This window comes from Erpetoichthys calabaricus, chromosome 9, assembly GCF_900747795.2.
Source record: "Erpetoichthys calabaricus chromosome 9, fErpCal1.3, whole genome shotgun sequence".
Taxonomy (NCBI): domain Eukaryota; kingdom Metazoa; phylum Chordata; class Cladistia; order Polypteriformes; family Polypteridae; genus Erpetoichthys; species Erpetoichthys calabaricus.
In genome coordinates, this window is record NC_041402.2 from 194,163,400 (window position 1) to 194,177,638 (window position 14,239).

At 47.0% G+C, this 14,239-nt stretch overlaps 1 protein-coding gene across 1 annotated transcript in view; it reads right to left on the bottom strand.

The window, feature by feature from the left end:
• exd3 (exonuclease 3'-5' domain containing 3) overlaps positions 1–14,239 on the bottom strand; it is a 127,668-nt gene that overhangs the window by 68,009 nt on the left and 45,420 nt on the right. Inside the window, exons 13-18 of the mRNA XM_028808713.2 lie at positions 11,459–11,568; positions 9,799–9,979; positions 9,528–9,676; positions 5,619–5,783; positions 1,293–1,346; positions 791–922 (exon numbers count right to left, since the gene is read on the bottom strand). Of these exons, the coding sequence (XP_028664546.2) occupies positions 791–922; positions 1,293–1,346; positions 5,619–5,783; positions 9,528–9,676; positions 9,799–9,979; positions 11,459–11,568 (791 nt within the window). The remainder of the gene's footprint in view (positions 1–790; positions 923–1,292; positions 1,347–5,618; positions 5,784–9,527; positions 9,677–9,798; positions 9,980–11,458; positions 11,569–14,239) is intronic.

The window sequence follows — 14,239 nt, forward strand, 5'->3', positions numbered from 1 at the left end:
GCAAGGTACGCCCCAACACGTGGCAACAGGAAGAGTGACTCGAATAGAGGCTGGTGTGTGAGTGAGTGAGTGAGTGAGGAGGGCCCCCGCCTGGCTCCTTACTCCTGAGGTCCTGCCTTCCCCTCCCCTCGGCCCGCAGCCTCTCTCTCGGATTCGTGCAAATAAATCAGTGCTGCAACCAAACTATAATAATGTTTAGCACAAAGAGAGAAGTTGCAAAATTAAACGGAATGTTCAAACAAATTATAGAAGAAAAAAAAAACACTATCTAAATCTGCTAAGTAGTTCTCTTGTGAAAAGTGGACAGACAGATAGACTTTGGATTTTTTATATATATATATATATACACACACATATACACCGATTTACATTTTTTACACTTTGTCTAATTGCTCTATGAAAGCCCTTCTTTAAAATGAGTAATTTAACTTTTTCTTAAAGAGTAAGCCGGCACCTCACAGATTTAGCACACTGGATTCAAATGTGGCAGAGGTTGTCTGCGTGTAGTTTGCATGTTCTTCCCAAGCTGCTCTGCTGTTGCCCCAAATCCCAAAGGTGTGCTAATTGCATTAACTGGTGACTTAATTTGGTCATCTGAGCAGATGTCTCATCCACTGCAGATTCCTGCCTAGCACCTGATGCTGCTCAGATAGGCTTTGGCCCCCATAATCCTGGACCAGCTTAAAGACTTTTACAGAAAGAGCTGCTGTTAAATCGCAGGCAGGCAGCATCCCCAACGTGCCCCCCTGGCTTCCCCACAGGCTGCTGCCCCACAAAACCCCGGCCTCACCTGGCAGCGGCTGAAGATGTCCGCCTGAGTCACTTGGACATTGAAGTGCCGGATGACCTGCAGCGCTTGCTCCCGCGCCTTCTCCGAGGAGCTGACGTACAGGCAGCGGCCAGCTGCAACCTGAGAACTCAGCTGGAAGACATGATGGTGGGGTGAGACGGGACCAGGAGATGTGGAACTTCACTCACTATGCCATCACCCATACTGCCATGCAAAACACTCAGTGGGCATCTGCATAGCAGCAATGGGGGGGTTGGGGGATAATGGGGCTGCTACTGCCCTTATACCCACCACCTTCTGCCATTAGTATTGTCAGGGATGGCTGCTGGTGCCAACATCCTGAATTATTCACCTGCAAGATTTTGGTGCCCACTCCACATTGATCACAGCTGGGGTTCTTACTTTTCATTTTCTGAGGTTTGTGAGGAAAGGCGCTATAAACAGGGCAAAATCCTCAACACATTTGAGACACACCAACCCCGTGAGGAGAAAAACAGCTCACCTTCTGATAAGGCATCCCGCAGGTGAGGATGACACGACCTTCCCGTCTTGCTATCTGGGAAAGAAAAAAGCATAAAATGAAAGGTCAGCACGCAGGAGAGGCGCGACAAGGCGACCACAACCAACCATCCAAGGCGTCACTTCCGCACTCGAGGTCACGTGCCTCATGCCCAGCAAAGGCGCCAAACTAAAAAGGCGGGCTGCCAGACGCCAAAGACGCGCGTGAAGTGAGTGAGGAGACGCGCATGGCGGCCCGTTCGAGGAGCTGAGCTGAAAGGCGGCCGCATCTGGAATTTGTTTTGAAGTTACTGCAAAGCGTCTGACACCCCGTTGAAAATACGACATTACCGTACAATTAAACTCCAGTTTCTAACGGCATTATACAAGATCGCTTGGCATTTACGGTAGTGGGGCCCGTCTGGGGTTTTGTGGCCGCTTCATTCCACATTACTTGACAGCAGTGCTATTCGATCATTTTATTGTAAAGATAATTCAAAATTTATTTAAAACTGCCTCAAAATGACACCACTGTATGTTAAAAAATAAAAAAGTAAGTGGCTTAACATAAAATGAACTTGAATAAACGTCTATCTGCCAGACACCGTTAACATTTGCAAACGCCGTCGCTGGTCGTTCTCATTTAATTTAATTTTAAACAAATGGCGACTCCTTCGCTTTCTGCGCGGTTCGTCTCTACTGCACCAAGTAACTGATATGCATGTGAACAACCGCGTTGGCTTTTCGTAAATGTAAACCTTTGCTCTGACAGAAAAGATCGAGTCCTCCTTTCACATCTCTTGTCACCTGGACGCTGTGCAATGAAACAGCAACAAGCACCAGGCTGCCATTTCACTCGTCCATCGCGGCGCATATTCAGTTTTCTCGAAATGGACGCCAAAACTCACTGCACATGCGATTTCACAATCGTGAAAGTCACTTAAAAATAACAAATATATTGTATTATATACTATTAATAACAACTCTTATTTTTTAATTGTGAAAAGTTGAGAACATGCAGCCCCTTTAAGGGTCTGGAAACACCGTACGCCTCTTTTGCACCTGCATATTTCTCAGAAAAGGGTCCAAATGAAAATAAACGGTTAGGGGGTACAGAAGTGTCTTTTGTGCACTCAGCAAGGATTAACACAACCCACCAAAAACACTCCCACCTTCAAGACAAACGTTGTAATTCAAACGTGACGAGAACAAAACGCCATACCTGCAATTTTTAGATGAGAGGGATTCCCGCTTTTGCGTGTGCTGTTATGCGCGCTAAAGGTGTTCTCCCATCAGCCCCACTGCACTCCTGCTGCCTGATGGGAAATGTAGTTCCCGCGTTGGCACTGCCGAAGGTAGCAGATGAGATGGAAATACAAGGGACAAATAAGGCTTTTATATATACGGTATTAAATAAATGTATTCCTGGGTCAGTGGTATGAATTTTGTTGGTCACAAAATGGGAGATTTTCACAATTTTTTTTTGCCCAGAGTGAAATGTGTAATTTTTCTTCAAATTAAATTTTGCTCTAATTCACAATTTCTTACTATAAATTGCCCAATTAGGTTCCATGATCTATGTCATGTAGTCAACAACAGAACTTAAATATGCTTGTGGCGACTCAAACAGCTGCCATCAAAGTCCAACTCAAGAAAATGGAAAGTTGCATGGTTTGATATCCTGTTATGTCTAAGTGGTTGTGCTACCCTTCTAAGACAGGTTGAAATCTAAATAATCAAAGCAGGCCTCAGCATTAATGTTTGAAATCCACCATCTATTGGAATGTATTTTATAATGCAAGCAGTATATAAAATGCATTGCATTTGTCACTTGTAATGTGCCATCTGCTGGAATGACAAATACAATGCATAAGTCTCTGTTATATTACATTCGGTATGACAGTCATAAAAGCACTGTTAAAGTTTGGGATGTGCCATTTCTGGAATGTACTTTGTAATGCATGTAGTAATAAAACACACTGCATTTGTTATTCCAACAGATGGCACATTACAAACATTTGTAGTAATAAAATACAATACTTCAAATATCTGTAATGTGCCATCTGTTGGAATGGAAAATGCAATGCAAGTGTCATTTGATATGGGATTGGTAAAAGCAGTGTTAATGTTTGGCCTGTTTATTGGAATGTATTTTGTAATGCCAGTAGTAATAAATTTAATTGCATTTGTCAATCTAACAGATGGCATATCACAAATATTTGTAATAATGAAAATGCAGTACTACACTTTGTAATGCGCCATTTGTTGGAATGACAAATATAATGCATATGTGTTTGTTATATGTCATTTGGTATGAGATTCGTAAAAGCAATGTTAACATTTGTGATACGCCAACTGTTGGAAGGAGAGAGACATAGCAACTGAAAGAGCACACAGACACTTAACCCATTTACTAGCTGTATTACCTATGCAAGACGGGTTGAAATCTAACTAATCAATTTACACCTCAGCGTTAACGTTTGCCGTGCACCATCTTTTGAGAGGTGTTTTGCAATGCATGGAGCAATAAAATGCTTTGCATTTGTCATTCCAACAGATGGTGGATCAGAAATATCTAATGATAAAATGCAATACTACAAATGTTTGTGATGTGTTATCTGTTGGAATGACAAATGCAATGCATAGGTGTCTGTTATATGTCATGTGGTATTGGATTCATAAAAGAAGTGTTGCTGCTTGTGATGCGCCACCTGTTGGAATCCGTTTCACAGTTATAGGTGGCTAACAGAGAAGCTGAAGAAGAAAATGTGCAAACAAATCAAACTGAAGAAAACTCCACCAGGGTCATATCTGGAAATGAAAACAGGTCCGTCATGGGGGCACCTCAATGGACATCACTGAGGTCCCTGCTGCACATTTCATGGAGGTCAGCATACATGCATTTACGAATCACGGTGGGACAGCAGCCTGCGAACAAAGGAAAGGGGACAGAGCCCACCTTCAAGTGACCCCCTACTACAGAAGGAGGAGGACAGGGGTGACAGAACGCAGACAGGACTGTCCATCACTTCAGGGTTCAAGAAGGCCAGCAGCTGTGGGCACAAGTCACAAACCTGCCTTTGAAGTGCTAAAGGTGGTCCACACCATCCACAGCACCCTCATCCTCCTGGTGGTGGTGGACAATGCTATCCACTCGCTACCCTCATGAGTGAAGCTCTTGACAATGTTGAGCTGGGGTCCTTATGGGTGGGCCGCACTGCCCAGTCCCTCCCCTTCATGACATTTACCTGTGACTACACTCGGCCGGGTCCCTTTTGGTTCCATTTTCAGTAAAGGCCTTTGCAAGGCTGATGGTGGTCCACACTGCCCACTTATGCACAGGTGACCACCATCAATCTAACGAGACCCCCTTATGGTCATGGCACCCTAAATCTGGACCACACTTCCCATTCACTCCTTCAGTGGGTGCAGCTGTGACTGTAGACCACCAGGCCTTCATATGATCTTGAGAACGAGAGAATGGAGGTGGACCGTACTGCCCATTCCTTTTGACCCTCAAACCACCAAAGGGTTCCTATTCAGTGCCTTAAAATGCTGATGGTGGTCCCACACTGCCAATTTCCTCCTTTCATGAGTACAGTTGTGACCCTTGTCAGACAGGTTCCTTATGGCCCTGAGAAGCTCATGGTGGTCCTCCCCTCTTGACATCCCCAGCTGTGACCCCGTGGTCCACACAAGCGGATTGTGCAGCAAGGTGCCCGCTCCATTTGACTGTCAGCAAGCTCTCATACAGCCATGAGGATCTTGTGGTGCCCCCCGTCAACTCCCTTACCTCAAAACTGCACCACCAAGCTCCCTACGGCCTTCACAGGCTGATGGCAGACCACAAAGTTCTGTCCATTTTATCATGGGCACGGCCCTGACTGCCATCAGCCTTCAAATACCAGGGGTGCCATTTGGGAATGCTCCACTAACCCTCTTCCCTGACATTTTAAACGGTCAGACGCAGCGATCAGTCCACCAAAGGCTGCCACCTTCCGCTGGGAAATAAAGCGCCATCCAGTGCCAACCCAAAGCTCCTCATTCTTGGACTGATTGACTAATATGGGTTTTCAGGGGGGGCATTAACAGCACATGAACAAGTGAACAACTCGGGCACACTAGACAACCCACAGCAGCAATAACACATCAGTTGTGCTTTGTGGCTGGCACTGTGCCCATAGCATGGGCATTTAAACAAGCGAGTGCACCCAGCTGCCCTCCTCCTCTGGCCCTGCTCAGCTCCTTCTCTGCTTTCTTTTCTCATTTCCAGGTCAAATCACTACAGGTGATCAACTCCACTCGCCCTGCTTCACTCCCTCGTACCTACCTCTGCCGCCTGCCGGTGGTCATCATCGTTGTCCAGGATCTTGACGTCCACCCCCACGCAGCGCAGGTAGCGGCCCAAACCTTGCAGCATGTTGTCACAGACGACCCGAAACTCGCCTGGGCACAATGGCTCATTGGATGCCAGCTGAGGGCTTGGCACAGGGGGCTGTAAAGGGAGAGACCACGAGAAAGCAATGAGATGGCACACTTACTTCACCTCTAGAAGAATCGATCCTTATCATGAAAGGCACTATACACAGTAAAGAGGCTGATCTGCACCAAGTCTTTAATGGTAAAAGGGGCCAAAGGTTTTATCAGGCAACCTCAACTTATTATTCTTCTTTCGTCTGCTCCTTTTAAGGGTCACCACAGTGGATCATCTTGTTCCATCTCTTCCTGTCCTCACCATCTTGCTCTGTCACCCCCACCACCTCACCACATCCATAAACCTCCTCTTAGGCCTTCCTCTTCTCCTCTTACCTGGCAGCTCTATCCTTAGCACCCTTCTCTCCCCTCTTCACATGTCCAAACCAACGCCATCTCGCCTCTCTGACTTTGTCTCCCAACCGTCCCACCTTAGCTGACCCTCTAATGTCCTCATTTCTAATCCTGTCCATCCTCGTCACACCCAATGCAAATCTTCACATCTTTAACTCTGCCGCCTCCAGCTCGTCTCCTGTGCCACCGTCTTCAGCCCATATAACATAGCTTGTCTCACTACTGTCCTGTAGACCTTCACTGTCACCATTGACGATACCCGTCTGTCACAAATCACTCCTGACACTCTTCTCCAGCCACTCCACCCTGCCTGCACTCTCTTCTTCACCTCTCTTCAACAATCACTGTTACTCTTTAATGTAAGCTCTTCCACCTTCGCCAACTCCACTCCCTGCATCCTCACCACTCCTCTGACCTCCCTCTCATTCACACACATGTATTCTGTCCTAGTGGTCCTACTGACCTTCATTCCTCTCCTCTCATATCTCCACCTCTCCAGGGTCTCCTCAACCTGCTCCATACTATCGCTACAGATCACAATGTCATCAGCAAACATCACAGTCCATGGGGACTCCTGTCTAATGTCATCTGTCAACCTATCCATCACCATTGCAAATAAGAAAGGACTCCGAGCCGATGCCTGATGTAAGCACACCTCCACCTTAAACAGATTTAGGAGTCGTAGTGGACTCTCAGCTACCAACTTCTCGACTGTGTTCAGAAGCCATGAAGAAGGCTGACAGAAGGTCAGGTTATATAGCGCCTTGATGTGTGGAGTACAAATCCCAGGAGGTTCTGCTCAGGCTTTATAACCCACTGGTGAGGCCTCATCTGGAGTCCTGAGTGCAGCTACAAAAGGACATAGCAGCTCTAGAGAAGGTCCAGAGAAGAGTGACTCGGGCTGAGGGCAGGGCGACAGAGGAAAAGATTAAAAGACGAGATGAAGAGGAGACAGGAGTGAAGTGAGTGAAACGATGAAGGGAATTAGTCCAGTGGATCAAGATGGTGACTTTAAAATTAGATGAAATCGAAAGTCCACCGTAGGGGAAGGACTTAGGAGTCATAGTGGACTCTAAGCTATCGAATTCCAGACAGTGTGCAGAGGCCATTAAGAAGGCTAACAGACTGTCAGGTTATATAGCGCCTTGACATGTGGAGTACAAATCACTGGAGGTTCTGCTCAGGCTTTATAACCCACTGGTGAGGCTTCATCTGGAGTCCTGGGTGCAGTTTGGGTCTCCAGGCTACAAAAAGGACATAACAGCACTAGAGAAGGTCCAGAGAAGAGCCACTAGGCTGATTATGGGGGGCTACAGGGGTTGAGTTATGAGGAAAGATTAAAAGAGCTGAGCCTTTACAGAAGATGAAGAGGTGACCTGATTGAAGTGTGTAAAATTAAGTGGAATTAGTCCAGTGGATCGAGACAGTGACATTAAAATGAGTTCATCAAGAGCACGGGGACACAGCTGGAAGCTCGTTAAGCGTAAATTTCACACAAACATTATGAACTTTTTCTTCACACAGAGGAGCACAGACATATGGAATAAGCGACAAACAGCAGGTCAGTAAATGTAAAGTATTAAATGTAGGAAGTCAAAATGTGAAGATAGAATAAGCAATGGGAGGTCTGAAAACCGAGAGTCCAAATTATGAGAAGGATCGAGGAGTCATAGTGGACTCTAAGCTATCGACTTCCCAACACTGTGCAGAGGCCATGAAGAAGGCTAACAGAATGTCAGGTTATATAGCGCCTTGACGCGTGCAGTACAAGTCACAGGAGGTTCTGCTCAACCTTTATAACCCACTGGTGAGGCCTCATCTGGAGTCCCGGGTGCAGTTGTGATCTCCAGGCTACAAAAAGGACGTGGCAGCACTAGAGAAGGTCCAGAGAAGAGCAACACGCCTGATTCAGGGCTTCAGGGGATGAGTGATGAGGAAAGATTAAAAGAGCTGAGCCTTTACAGGAGATGAAGAGGAGACCTGAGCGACGTGTTTAAAATGATGAAGAGCATTAGTCCAATGGATCAAGACGGTGACTTTAAAATGAGGTCATCAAGAACGTGGGGACACAGCTGGAAACTTGTGAAGGGTAAATTTCACACCAACATTATGAACTTTTTCTGCACACAGAGGAGCACAGACACACAGAATAAGCGACCAAGTAGTGTGGAGACAGGAGGACTTCAGGGACTTTCAGAACTCGACCTGATGTTTTTCTGGAGGAGAATTAAGTGGAGAGGACTGGTGAGCTTGGTTGGGCTGAATGGCCAGTTCTCGTCCACAGTGTTCTAATGTTCTTCTCCTACCACAGACCCTACCGCTGTCACACTCCCCTCATTCATATCCTGTCCCACTCTGACGTACTTCTCTGCCACTCCCGACTTCCTCATTCAATACCACAGCTCCTCTCGAGACCCCCTGTCATTTGCTTTCTCCTGGTCCACAAAGAGACAATGCGACTCCTGCTGGCCTTCTCTCTACTTCTCCATCGAGACCCTCAGAGCAAACATCACATCTCTGGTGGTCTTTCTTGACCTAACCCCACATTTCTGCTCGCTGATCATCACCTCCCTTCTTAACCAAAGCTTCCACTACTCTTTCCCGTGACTTCATGCTGTGGCTCATCAATTTTATCCTCGACAACCTTGAAAAAAACATGAGAAACCGATAGTGAAAGGCGCTATATAGAGCATGGCAGCTTACTTAAATGTATACAGCAGTGCCCCTCAGAATGGTCACCTGTAGAATTACTGCACAGTTCTATAGGTGGAGTCTACCATGAAAGGCATGGTAGGGATAAGCCTTAATATTGAAAAAAATAAAATAAAATCCCACCGCTGCCCCCCTCAATGGCCCCGTTGATTATCTTCTTGCATGTCAGCCCAGTGACCACCATGAAAGGCGCTATACAGTTTAAAAGTCTTATTGCCCGTTTGAACTTGGCTCTCCCCCTACAGCATTAAAAAGTCACCACTGCTTCTTCCCTCAACAGCCCCTTAGAGCCCCCTGGCCTGATATGAAAATATTATTTTTAATAACTGCATTAATATTCGCTGTGAAAGGCGCTTTACAGACTGAAACTTCAAAGCAGCCACTCTGCTTGCAGACCCCAACATCTGTGACTCTTTTCCAGTATGACATGCATTGTAGAGATGAGCTTCAGTACTTTCTAAAAAATCCCACAGCTGCCCCCCTCAATGGTCCTGCCTGCTATCCTCCTGCACACCTCAGCTCTGGAAAGCCAGCGCTCATCATGAAAGGCGCTATATAGTGTTATAGCCCTACTGCTCACTTCCACTACTGGTCAGCGGGCACATTAAGCAAATAAAGTGTCTTTCTCTGCCAGCTGTCGAGGTCACCCACTAAAGATGCCAGAACCCAAGTCACTGGGCATACGTGCCAGCCACCACACCTGCTCAGGGGCACCGCTCTGCTTTGGCTTCCTCTTGTAATCCTTCTCCCCCGCACTGGGACTGGCAGCGAGTTGGCACAAGCCCTCCACCGACGGGGACTCCTGGGACAGCTTGTGGTACACGTCCAGCAGGCAGTAGGCATCGATGGCTGCAAAGTACAAAGCAGAAAGGTGACGATTTGGATATGAAGGAGGACAAGCAAGAACAAAGATGACAGCGACGTTCTGGGACAAAAGCCCAAGGGGTCCCGAGGAGGCCCTCTCCGCTCACCTGCATAGCGCACCTGCTCGGGCAGTAGGGGGCGCCTCTCCCAGTTGGACAGCTGCTCCGACTTGTTCAGCCGCTTCCCCAGGACCAACTGCACCAGCAGACTGAGGCCCTTCTCCGGTGGTCCGTCCACCTTGGATGTGGGCCTGCAGGCCCTGTGCTCTGGGGCATGGCTTCTCATGAGCTGGACACAAAGAGGACACACGTCAGGTTAGACGATTCAAACACCGGGATGAATGGAGAGCGGGAGAAAGGGGGAGCGGGCACAGGGCACTAAACAAATGTGTGTGTCAAGTGTGTGCTGTCATAGCCGACAGGTCACAAGAACGCGAGCACAGCCAATTACAAGACTGTGAGGCGCTATATGAAGAACCCTCTATGATGTCCTTGTGGTGACGCTGGAGAGGAAAGGCACTACGTAAAAGAGACCCTCTGCCTTGAAACAGGCAGCAACAGAGAAGTGGGCACACGCTGGCATCACTAAAGAGACTATAAATATTTGACCCCACTAAGCTCTTTTCATTGATGGGTCACTCGGGCAGCTTTAAGGACTGCAGTGGGCAGTCAGGGCATCCGCAGGTCACCAGAGTTCACATCGTTTTTTTTAGGCTGCGCCCTCTAGTGGTGGTCATGAGCAGAACACGTTTGGCGCAACACAGCTGTCAGTTCAGTTTCTGTGATGGGGTTGGACTGACTAGAGCTGGGCATGAGCTTCATTAACTTGCTGTTTTATAGTGCCTTTCCTACTCAGCAGCACCTTAACAGCTCACCTATACAATCCAAGCCACAGAGCGCAGTTCTGAATTGGGGGGGGGGGGGGGGAATCGAGAAGTAATAAGAAAGGCGTCATATAAAAGTGAGAGAGAAGAAGCCGGGCTGCAAGGCACTGTATGCATTTAGTGATATACATGTGCACAGGTGACAGTTCTAGAAGAAGCCAGGCTGTAAGGCGCTATATATGTAGTTAGTGATATGTGTGGATAGACGACAGTTCTAAAAGGAAGCAGGCTGTAAGGCGCTATATGCATTTAGTGACATACGTGTGCACAGGTGACAGTTCTAGAAGAAGGCAAGATGCAAGGCGCTATATGCATTTAGTGACATATGTGTGCACAGGTGACAGCTCTAGAAGAAGCCAGGTTGTAAGGTGCTATATACATTTAGTGACATACGTGTGTACAGATGACAGTTCTAGAAGAAGGCAGGATGCAAGGAACTATATGCATTTAGTGACATACGTGTGCACAGATGACAGTTCTAGAAGAAGGCAGGCTGTAAGGCGCTATATATGTATTTAGTAATATACGTGTGGATAGACGACAGTTCTAGAAGAAAGCAGGCTATAAGGCACTATATGCATTTAGTGACATATGTGTCGACAGGTGACAGTTCTAGAAGAAGCCAGGCTATAAGGCGCTATATGCATTTAGTGATATATGTGTGCACATGTAACAGTTCTAGAAGAAGCCAGGCTGTAAGGCGCTATATATGTATTTAGTGATATACATGTGGATAGACGACAGTTCTAGAAGAAAGCAGACTATAAGGTGCTATATGCATTTAGTGACATACGTGTGGACAGGTGACAGTTCTAGAAGAAGCCAGGCTGCAAGGCGCTATATGTATTTAGTGACACAGGTGTGTAGAGATGACAGTACTGTACCCTCTTGTGAACTCCTAGGAGGTCCAGCATGCCAGCTGACTTAATGGGGTCGTCCTGGAGCTCTGGCCACATAGCAGCAAAGGTGCGGAGGTCCCCGTCCAATCCGTAACCTACGTCATTGGAGCAAAAAGAGAAAACACACAATCAGGTTAACCGCAGCTCGAGGGAACCCAAACACACACTCATCATTAGTAATGGGGGTCCTAGGGGTGGGGCGGTGGAGAGTTTTGGCCGAAGCCAAATCCCCACAGGCTCACTTTACAGCAGGCCGACTATCCAATACATAAAACTGACAAACAGAGACACCGAAGAATGCCAGTCAAGGACAGGACACGGGTGCCATTCATACAATCATCAGCCCGTCATCTCCCACTCAGAAAGTGACTGTCACTTCCCATCCCCAAGGGACCCTAAGGGGGCCATGCATATTAGTTACCATGGGGGGGGGGGGGGGGGGGCACTATGGCAGTAAAGACTAAGAGCTTCATCTGCCACCACTGCTTCTTCACTCAACAGCCTTTTATTGCTCCCTGCCCTTACTGCTGACAATGAAAGGCGCTATATAAACATATAAATCAGCGCCCCTCTAAACACTCACACAGCCAATCACTTTGGTTCTAACAGAGTCTACCATGAAAGGTACAATGGGTGGGGGGAGTGGAGAACGACTTATTACTTCCCACCTCAACAATCCAGTCTATGACTACCTGGACATCTGGTGCTTGTCATGAAAGGCACTATAAAACAAGCAAAAAAAAAATCATATGACTTACTTGAACTCTTTAATGTCAGAGGGAGGCCGAGTCCGGTGGGCTGCCTTTGCTTTTACTCCTCACCAGCCTTTCATAACTCCCTGCTACCACATGAAGCCTACTTGAAAAACTGCCTTAGGTTTCACAGTGAAAGGCGCTATATAGATGACGGTGGCTTACTTAAACTTACAGAGCTGTGCTGGCTCATTGAACGCTAACATAAAGAACTATCGTGCTTCTCTGTAAGTAGGGGTTTACCAAGAAAGGTACAATAGAGAAGTTTTCTTATGTGCAGAAATCCCACCGCTGCCCCCACTTACACTTTTCATCTCTCTTACTGTGAAAGGCGCTATATACATTTGAACTCAGTCTTTAAGGGGTAAAGAGTCGGATCAGCTGCCACTGCTTTTCCTTTGACAACCTTTCATAACTCCCTGACTTGACTTGAAAAGTTTCTCAGTGAAAGGCACTATATAGATGATACACTCTCTGAGATGATTGTGACTATTTATCAGTAGATATGGCAGGTGAGCCTCAATGAGTCATGAAATCTCACCGCTGCTTCCTCAATGACTCGGCCTCTTAATAACCTGCACCATCCATCCATCAGCTCCGGAAAACCTAGTGCTCATCGTGAAAGGCGCTATAAAGTGTGAAATTCCTGTCGCTTACAGTGCATCCGGAAAGTATTTACTTTTTCCACATTTTGTTATGTTACAGCCTTATTCCAAAATGTGTGTAGAATTCTAAGGAAAAAAATGAATTTAATCAAACACCCCATAATGACAATGTGATAAAAGTTTACTCGAGGTTTTTGCAAATTTATTAAAAATAAAAAAATTGAGAAATCCCATGTCCATAAGTATTCACAGCCTTTGCCATGAAGCTCCAAATTGAGCTCAGGTGCATCCTGTTTCCCCTGATCATCCTTGAGATGTTTCTGCAGCTTCATTGGAGTCCACCTGTGGTCAATTCAGTTGACTGGACCTGATTTGGAAAGGCACACACCTGTCCATAGAAGGTCCCACCGTTGACAGTTCATGTCAGAGCACAAACCAAGCATGAAGTCAAAGGAATTGTCTGTAGACCTCCGAGACAGGATTGTCTCAAGGCACAAATCTGGGGAACGTTACAGAAACATTTCTGCTGCTTTGAAGGTCCCAATGAGCACAGTGGCCTCCATCATCCGTAAGTGGAAGAAGTTCGAAACCACCAGGACTCTTCCTAGAGCTGGCCGGCCATCTAAACTGAGCGATCTGGGGAGAAGGGGCCTTAGTGTCAGGGAGGTGACCAAGAACCCGATGGTCACTCTGTCAGAGCTCCAGAGGTCCTCTGTGGAGAAAGGAGAACCTTCCAGAAGGACAACCATCTCTGCAGCAATCCACCAATCAGGCCTGTATGGTAGAAAGGCCAGACAGAAGCCACTCCTTAGTAAAAGGCACATGGCAACCCGCCTGGAGTTTGCCAAAAGGCACCTGAAGGACTCTCAGACCATGAGAAAGAAAATTCTCTGGTCTGATGAGACAACGATTGAACTCTTTGGTGTGAATGCCAGGCGTCACGTTTGGAGGAAACCAGGCACCGCTCATCACCAGGCCAATACCATCCCTACAGTGAAGCATGGTGGTGGCAGCATCATGCTGTGGGGAACTGGGAGACTAGTCAGGATAAAGGGAAAGATGACTGCAGCAATGTACAGAGACATCCTGGATGAAAACCTGCTCCAGAGCGCTCTTGACCTCAGACTGGGGCGACGGTTCATCTTTCAGCAGGACAACGACCCTAAGCACACAGCCAAGATATCAAAGGAGTGGCTTCAGGACAACTCTGGGAATGTCCTTGAGTCGCCCAGCCTTCAATCCGATTGAACATCTCTGGAGAGATCTTAAAATGGCTGTGCACCGACGCTTCCCATCCAACCTGATGGAGCTTGAGAGGTGCTGCAAAGAGGAATGGGCCAAACTGGCCAAGGATAGGTGTGCCAAGCTTGTGCCATCATATTCAACAAGACTTGAGGCTGGAATTGCTG